An 8,846-nucleotide genomic window follows, 5' to 3' on the forward strand; every position below is an offset into this window, starting at 1 on the left:
GTAGAGCCCTTGTAAGAAGAGACACCAGAGAGCTTCTTGATTTCTCTATACCATGAGAGGACACAGCAGGAAGGTAGTCATCTGCAAGCCAGGAAGAGAGTCCTCACTAGCACCAGATAATGCTGGTGCGCTCATCTTGGACTTCCAACCCCCAGAACAGTGAGAAATAAATTTCTGCTGTTTCAACTGCGCAGGTAATGATATTTGTTATGGCAGCCTGAGCCAACTAAGACAGTAAGACAGTACAAAATCTGTGGGTGTGCAACAATTCCAAGATATACTATTAAGTGAAAAAGCAAGATGCAAAGCAGTGCTAAAGTTGTATAAAAAAAAGAGAGAAGTTTTTTGTTTGTTTTGTTGTTGTTGTTTTTAAGAGAGAGGTGTTTACCTGTCAGCTCATTTATCCACGGAATAGCTCCCCCTCCGAAGGAGCCAGACACGAGGCCGGTGCCTCTTAGGTCCTGGGAGCCCGGCAGTCTGGGTTAGTATCCTGGCTCAGACACTAGGCAAGGTACTCACCGCTTGGAGGTTCTTCATCTGTCAAATTGGGGTGAGGAAACCACCTTACAAAGTTGCAGTAAGGGTGAGGAAAAGGTGTGTCCTGGCCTACCACCGTGCGGATGACTAGCCAGACACAGTAAGCTGTAATTGTTCTAATTATTATATTTTTTACTTTTTTATGAAGGATCTGACACCACACTCAAAGAAATCTTTTTCAGATAGGAATTGGCTGTCTCTCACAGTCAAATTTTAGTTTAGGGTGCCGTGTTTTTGGCATTCTCTCCTCTAAACTTGATTCATTTCTTTCTCTCACGCCCACACTGAATTCCTCAGTAATTCCCACCTGCTGTCTCCAAAATCTATTCAGAATCCACATAGTCTGAGGCCCCATCCTTGCTCTCCTGGGCCAGTGCAGGCACACCTTGTTCTAGCTTTGACCTTCACCCTTACAGATGTTCACCCTCTGTGAACATCTCAAGCAAATCAAGTCTGTCCTCCGCCTCCCACTTCACTCAGAGAAAAAGCAAAGTCCTGGACGGGGCCCACAAGGCTCTGCCCACTCTGCCCCAGCATTTTCCTGCCTTTGTTTCCTCCCACCACCCCCCTCCATTGTTGCTTTAGCCGCAAAGGGGATCTTTGCTTTTCCGAGAAAACACAGGCATGTTCCAGCCTCAGGACCTTTGCACTGCTGTTCCTTCACCCTGCCAAGCTCTTCTTTCAAATGTTCCCAGGGCAATGACGTCTCAGCTTACATCGTATGTCACCACTTCTGCAGAGAAGCATCCCCTGACCACCACCGCATCACTGTATTGTAGCTGGAATCATATCCGTGATGTCTTCACCCTGTTAGTGCCTGTGTCCCCCATCAGAATGTCAATGCCACAAGGGCCGTGATTTTTGTCTGTTTCATTTACTGCTGTGGGGCTTAGCATAAATAAAACGCGTTTCCCTTGGTCTCTTCTGCCGCCACCATCTTCAGCTGCTTTTCCTACAAATTCCCTTATTTAAAAAGAAAAAGTCTGCAAAACAGCTCTCGGGGAGGGTACTGGCAGGCCAAAGGGCGTCAGTCAGTCCGCGGCCGGAGCGGGTACCAGGGTCCGGGCGGCTGTGGGCGCCCCAGGGCCGCCAGCCGAGCCGCTAGTGTCCAGCCCGTCCCGCTGGGGTGACGAGCGCTCGGAGCGGCTGGAGCTGCCGTCCAAGCCGGGGGGCAGCCAGCGGTTCAGGCCTCCCGAAGCCCCAGCGGGGCTCCCGGACGCCTGGGAGGCGTCCTGCCCTCTGTGGCAGGGGCGGCGGCCGCAGCAGACCAGGCGCAGGAGAGCGAAGCGCAGGTCGCGGTTGGTGAGCGTGTAAATGATGGGGTTCAGAAGCGAGTTGGCCATGGCCAGGCCCAGGAAGGGGTCGGCCTGCAAGAGCACGGGGCAGGCGCGCGCGGGGCACGCCACGTCGAGCAAGAGCAGCAGGAAGAGGGGGCCCCAACACACCACGAAGGCCAGGAGCACCACGCTGAGCGTGCGCAAGAGCGCCAGCGAGCGCGGCGTGCGGCGGGCCCGGCTGGAGGCGCCCCCGGCAGCCCCGGGCCGCTCCCGCAGGCGCCGCGCGTTGGCACGCACCTGGCAGTAGATGTGCGCGTAGAGCGCACAGATGGCGGCCAGGATGCCGAGGAAGGCGAGCACGCAGAAGAGCACGTAGGCCTTGGCGTAGAGCGGCAGGACGGTGGAGCAGGTGTCCAGGCGGCCCAGACAATTCCAGCCGAGCGCCGGCAGTAGTCCGAGGAGCAGCGACACGCCCCAGGCGGCAGCCGCCATTGCCAGCGTGCGTCCCCGACGCGCGGCGGGCGCGGGTCCTCGGCGGGCCATGGTGAGGCGGCGCTCGAGCGCGATGGCCAGGAGGCTCAGCACGGACGCGGCGAGCGCCACGAAGACGCCACCTTCACGGGCGAACCAGAGCGCGGGCGACAGGCGCAGCGTGAGAGGCCCCGACAGCAGAATGTTGGCGGCGTAGGCCGCGCCCGCCAGCAGGTCGGACAGCGTCAGGCTGCCCAGGAGCAGGAACATGGGCGCGTGGAAGCGCGGGTGGCGCCCAAGCACGAACAGCACGGCCAAGTTCTCGAGCACGATGAGGGCGCACACCGCCAGGCACACGACGGCGTCGGCACGCAGCCCCGCGCCGGGCTGGTAGCGTGCACCGCGAAGCTTGCCAGTGTAGTTGTAATGCAAGACGATGACCTCGCTCACCGGCGCCGGCCGCAGCAGCCTCGGCTCCATGGGCCGCTTGCCCCAGGGCTGCGGAGAGGTAAGGTGTAGTAAAAGGCCTGAGGAGGCGGGCACGGTGGGGCGGGGCCTCGGAGCCCTGGGAAAGGGGCCCTCACCCCCTACCCGCCACTCCACACTTACCCCGGGGCCCAAAGGGAGTTAGGGATGGAAAGGAGGTGGCCATGGAGACAGGCCGACCCAAAGACACGCAAATAATATCACGAGGGGACATGGTGACAGAGTCCCCCAGGAAAGGGACACGCATAAGTCACACATCATCAGGGCTGTCCAGGGGCAGATTCAATCGTAAGCAGACAGGGACGCACACACGAATACAGTGACACACCGCCAAGAAATGTACACCCAGTCACAAATTACAGCAAAAATACACAGTCACACCCATAAGGGAAACCAGAAAATGTATTCACACTTGAGCAGAGCGACATAGACAGAGACACACAGGGACCCAAATTCAGCCACAGAGAGGGTCAAGCCCAGTCGTACAGACCAGTTTCACAACCTCCGCCCACAGCCAATCTGGAGCCTAGAACCTCACAACCTCCGTCCCACGCTGCTCGCAGGGCTTTGTGTGCTGCACACACTCCTTCATCCACCGCAAAAACCCCATTTTACAGAGGCAGAGCCTGAGGGCAACAGACAGGATCCAGAAGGCACAGACAGGCTTTTGCAGAGGGGCTACACGTATCATTAGAGTGTAATAATACTTCCCGCCCACGACTTCACCCTCTAATCTCCTCGACAGCCTTCCCCTTAGTCCCAGTTTACAGACTGGAAGCTGTGACTCAAAAGTTCCTCGCATAAGAAGCGGACAGGAAGGTTCTCGTGTTTCAACACAAATACAGCTACTCAGAAATGGTTACACAGTCGCGCGAGTCCCACTTAATAGATGAGAAAATCGAGGCTTGGGAAGGGAAACGGACTTATTTGCCCAGGGCAGGAACAAATGCATCCCGGGCGGCATCGGTTGCACTCAGGGAACCTTGCGCAAACACAGCCCCAGGGAGTCACGGACTCAGCCACGCTGCGGGGAGGGAGACATCAGATGCATGCAGACACGGGTGACGCTCTGATGGGGACACCGAGCATAGGCTCACAGCCTCTGCATCTCCCGCCTCGCCTCGGATTTCCTGGAAACAGGACTGGAGGAGCGAAGCTTGCAGTGTAGCCAGGAGAGGGCGAGGCCGGGGGAGTCCAGGCGCCCCTACCCCGATCCCCGCCCCCCCCTCCCCGCATCCAGCCCGGAAGTTGCCGCTTTCCCTCCCAACTCCCCACCCCCGCCCCCATAGACCTCCGGGGAAATCCAAACAAGGGGACCGGGGCTGCGGTCGGGGCAACCCCCTGCGGGCCGGGCTGAGCCCCGCGCACCTGGAGACCCAGGGCAGTGCACTCACCCGTGCGCCCTGGTCGTGCGCCCCCGGCAGTCGCGCGGCTACGAGCAGAGTGAGCGGACGCGGCTCGGGGGGCGGGGCTGGAGCTGGCCCGCGAGGGGGAGGGCCCACAACGCGGACCTCTGGCGGTCGACAGCAGTCGCCCCCTCCCCTTGGGGCCCGGGCACCCAGCCCATGGCTGCCAGCCTGTGCCACCCGCCGCGGCACCGGAACGCGCCCCGTCGGCGACTGGCACCGGCGAGCCCTTGGCTCCCCCCTTCGGGCCTGAACTGCTCTCCTAGGGAGGCTCCGTCGCGGTGGGAGGACCCCGAGAAGCGGGGAAGGGGAGGTTCGCAGCGGGGGCGGCCGCAGCCTGAGCCTCTTCCCGCCCCCCAGCAGAGGGGTCCCGTCTGTCCTCTGGGGCCTGGACACTGGTTGCTGCCCACTTCCCGCCTACCTTCCAGCTGAGCCTCCGGGCTGCACTCCAAGAACGCCCCGTGGGCGACGGACCCCCCGGCAGCGCAGGTTAGGAGGGGTCTTCAGCCGGGCGGCGGGCGATAGCCTCAGTCCCCTCACCCCAAGCAGTTATGTCCAGGTGGCTCCGGGGCGCAGGCCCCTCTCCATTTTCCCCGCTCCTACGCCGGGCTTAGAGGGAGTTGGGGAGGCGCAGGTGAAAGTAGGATTCTGGTGGGAACCTCCTCCCCAGATGAGGGAGATCGGGCTCATATGCCCTCCTGGCTCCCCCCACCCCGTCTCTGCTACCCTTATTGCTCCCAACGATGTGATTTACTCATTTAACATATTTCTGGGCTATGTCCCCACCAGACGGTCAGCCCCCACGGAGGCAAGGGTTTGCGTCTGTCGTGGGCACTGCCGGGACACAGCCCAGGCCCAATAAGTTATCTGCCCAGTGAGTGAATGAATGAATGAGTGTACCCTCGCTTTCTGTGTGTGTATCTCTTTCATCGGGTCTCTCCGGGTCTGTCTCTCTCCCTGTCTCTCTTGTGTCTCTCTCAGTGGTTGGCTGTGTCTTTGTCTATGTCGCTCTCCCACGCCTCTCCCAGGCCTCCGCTCCTCCAACGGGCCAGTCCCAGCTGGCCCCACACCCCCACTCCCAGTTCCCAGGAGTTTCCTGGCCAGGCGCAGTTCCCCCACCGTCAGACCAGAGGCTCCAGCCAGGAAGGGGGGCTGGGCCTGGTGGCTGCGACCTTCACCGCGATGGTGCCTTTTGACTCAGCCGTGGGTGACATGAGGGTGTCCCAGGGGCCATGAGGGGAGGATTGGGGGCTGCCCCCAGGTGAGGGATCATGAGGGGCACCCAGGCCTGATCATATCCTTATGTAGCCCTTTGGGGATCCCTGAGGCTTCTACCCCCGCTGTTCCTTGGGGAGACAGAACGGTTCCTGCCTGCTCCGACCAAAGACACAGGCAGGGCAGTGCAGTGGGGCTGGAGTGGGGGGATGCGGAACGCTTGGGTGGTGGTGCTCCACAACCTTGCCTTCCAAGCCAGCAGGGATGAGCCCTGAAGATTCCCCAAATGCAGTGGGGCCACCCAGATGCTGGATAAATGACCCCCTTCTGCAAAAGGGAAGCCACACCCCTCTTGGGAAGATGGCCTCTTCACACCTCCCTGGGCTCTATGCTGTCCAGGGCCCTCCAATCGCCACCCACCCCCCACCTCCTAGTGCCTCTTTTCTGTAGACTGGGACCCTGATTTCTCCAGCAGATGTCAGGAGCCTGGACATCTCTGTTCTTCCGCCCGTATCCACCATTCCACACCTGTGGCCACAGTTCTTAATACTCAGATCAGGTACCTCTCCTGCTGTAAATTCTCCCATGGCTCCCTAGGTGACTCAAAGTAACTGCCAAAGTCCTCACCACCATCCCCATGGCTCTGCTTGGTGTCTCCTTACTTACTTCTTTGCTATCCCTGCCTCCAGCCATCCACTGCCCTCCATCCCCGCTGGCCTCCTCCCAATTCCTCACACGCTTCCAGGACTTTTGCACTTGGGGATAGGTCTGCCCAGAACACCCTTCCCCCAACCCTTCCCAGCTGGTCACCTCCTCAGAGAAGCCTTCCTTGATCTCTCTCCCTCCTCCCCAATCCCACATGGCATCTGGCACCATCTGAAATTACCTTGATTATTTATTTATTCATGTGGCCTATTGTGTGTCTGTGCCCCAGACCCCCAGATCCAGGAAGGCAGAGACCCTGTCTGTTCCTCTGCCCCAATGTCATCTAAATTTAAGGGTTCAGAGTCTGTCGCCAGGCTCAGCTACTTTGTAGTCTAGGACCATGGGCAAATGATGCCCTCTCTGAGCCTCAGTGGCCTCATCTGTAAAATGGAGTTAATAACAGTGTCCATTCTGAGGGATATTGTTGAGGATGAAAGGTATCAGAACAGAACCAGAACGAGGAAAAAAAAACAAAACAAAACCAGAGGCAGGACGAACAGTGAGAGCTCAGTAAATGTTGGGTACTATTGGTCACCACCGTATCCCTGAGGAGGAATTAGGAGAGGACTCAGCTCAGGCCCCATGGGCCTCAAGCACCACCAGCCCCAACCCATTCCCTCCCACCCTGCACCCCCCCCCCCAAGTCAAGCCTGGTCTCTTCCTTGGGGAAGCACAGCTCACCTGATGCATGCCTGGGCCGGCACACCCACCAAGCAGGTTCTGCTCCCAGGGCCCTCACACAGGGGCTGCCCCGCCCTGGTCTGCACCCAGTCTCACAGCAGAGTCAGTGCCTGCAAGAGGACAAAATGCCTAACATGGTCCCCTCAGACCCCCACCCACCTAGAGGGCTGGAGGACCACAGTGGCGGGGGGAGGGGTTCCATTCTGCCCTCTCCACCCCCTTCAGACCAATTCTGAGGCATGAATGCGGCTGGCAGGGAGGTGCAAACTGACAACTTTCCCCCTGGCCAGAGACCAGAGCAGTCACAGTTTGGGGGATCTCAAACTGGAGGCCCAAGGGCCAAGTGTGGCCCACAACCCCAGGCCTGTTTGCTTAGCTCAGAGTCTTCCCATTCAAACAACCCTCTGACCTGGCCAGAAACACTGTACTTTTTTGTTGGTAAATTTGTTGCTCGAAGGGGTACAGATTAATAGCTCTGGGACTATTTATATGCTAGTGTTGAACAAATAAGTACATATGGTAGATCCTCACGGCCAGGGTTTCACGCTGTTGCAGAGGGAAGTTGCAAATAAGCAAGGTGGGGGTGCCCAGCTGGCTTAGGCGGTGGAGCGGTAGAGCGTACCAACTCTTAATCTCAGGGTGGTAGGTTTGAGCCCCACGTTGGGTGTCGACATTACTTAAAAATAAAATCTTAAAAAAACAACAACAACAATGTGGTGCTGGACTGTGGTTAGCAGTATGACATGTTTTATTTTAATAGATATAAGGGGCGCCTGGGTGGCTCAGTCGGTTAAGGATCTGCCTTTGGCTCAGGTCATGATCCCAGGGTCCTGGAATCGAGTTCCACATCGGGTTCCCTGCTCAGTGGGGAACCTCCTTCTCCCTCTCCCTCTCCTTCTGCTGCTCCCCCTGCTTGTGCGTGCTCTCTCTCTCTCTCTCTGACAAATAAATAAATAAAATCTTTTTTTTAAAAGACAGATATGAAAATAAATATAAATGTGTGTATACATGGCTTAGTAAACACACACATATTCCCTAGTGCTATCTGCTGAAGGTTCAGAAGCATTGATACTCTAGAAAAAAAATGAGTACACTCAGCCCCTGGGTCTTGGTCTTTAAATACCATTTTCCAATGCAGGGACCCAGGGCTGGAGAAATGGCTGATTCTAGGGCTAGGGCAGAGAAAATACCAAGCCTGGACACTTTCCCAGAAAGTCCTTAAAACAAGCTGAAAGGACACAGGAGCCAACCTGAAAGAACTTCTCTTGGCCAAAGCTGGATCAATCTGAGAATAAAGTGAATAAGCGTAGTATTGGATTATAACCCAAACGATGAAATAAATGTCCACAAGTCCATACTGATTAAAAATACATGATTAAATCCATTTAAAAATGGAGGAGAAGGGTCAAATCTCCCTGACTGGAGACTTTCAATTAATAAATGTGGAATGAGGGGCGCCAGGGTGGCTCAGTCGGTTAAGTGTCTGGCTCTTGGTTTTGGCTCAGGTGGTGATCTCAGGGTCCATGAGATCAAGCCTCGCATGGGGCTCCATACTCAGCTCAGAATCTGCTGGAGAGTCTCCCTCTCCCTCTCCCTCTGCTCCTCCCCCGTTCTGCCCACGCATGCTCTCTCTCTCAAATAGACAAATAAAATCTTAAAAAAAAAAATAAATGTAGAGGGGCGCCTGGGTGGCTCAGTTGGTTAAGCGACTGCCTTCGGCTCAGGTCATGATCCTGGAGTCCCGGGATCGAGTCCCGCATCGGGCTCCCTGCTCGGCAAGGAGTCTGCTTTGTCCTCTGACCCTATCCCCTCTCATGTGTTCTCTCTCTCTCATTCTCTCTCTCTCAAATAAATAAATAAAATCTTAAAAAAAAAAAAGTAGAATGAACGATGAAAATAGAAACTAGCCATAAGAATACCACAGTAATGACTGCTGCAGGCAGAATCCACTGATGGATGAGAAATTTAATGGATAAAACTTTAAGGAGAAACAGGACATTTGCATAGCCTCAAAGTTTCTACTCCTAAATATTTATTAATCATTTTGATCTCTTGTGAGGTGCCTGGC

At 56.4% G+C, this 8,846-nt stretch overlaps 1 protein-coding gene and 2 long non-coding RNA genes across 4 annotated transcripts in view; 1 reads left to right on the forward strand and 2 right to left on the reverse strand.

Moving 5' to 3' along the window:
* The window catches only part of LOC145720257 (uncharacterized), a 108,645-nt gene that overhangs the window by 15,116 nt on the left and 84,683 nt on the right, over positions 1-8,846 (reverse strand). The gene's annotated exons all lie outside the window — the stretch shown is intronic.
* On the reverse strand, positions 649-4,199 carry S1PR5 (sphingosine-1-phosphate receptor 5). Its single transcript, XM_006741056.2, has 2 exons — positions 4,166-4,199; positions 649-2,783 (listed from the first exon to the last, which is right to left on the reverse strand). Exon 2 carries the CDS (start codon positions 2,763-2,765, stop codon positions 1,569-1,571), a length of 1,197 nt encoding a protein of 398 aa, XP_006741119.1. The 5' UTR covers positions 2,766-2,783; positions 4,166-4,199; the 3' UTR covers positions 649-1,568.
* LOC115943535 (uncharacterized) overlaps positions 4,389-8,846 on the forward strand; it is a 17,961-nt gene continuing 13,503 nt past the window's right edge. Inside the window, exons 1-2 of the long non-coding RNA XR_004078103.2 lie at positions 4,389-4,666; positions 5,868-5,951. This is a non-coding gene — a long non-coding RNA (uncharacterized LOC115943535). The remainder of the gene's footprint in view (positions 4,667-5,867; positions 5,952-8,846) is intronic.

Source organism: Leptonychotes weddellii, chromosome 1, assembly GCF_054177405.1.
Source record: "Leptonychotes weddellii isolate Sample4059 chromosome 1, ASM5417740v2, whole genome shotgun sequence".
Lineage (NCBI taxonomy): Eukaryota > Metazoa > Chordata > Mammalia > Carnivora > Phocidae > Leptonychotes > Leptonychotes weddellii.

What these genes read in the sequence shown, in the direction of transcription:
- S1PR5 (XM_006741056.2), bottom strand. Translation starts at nt 2,765, where the DNA reads ATGGAGCCGAGGCTGCTGCGGCCGGCGCCGGTGAGCGAGGTCATCGTC.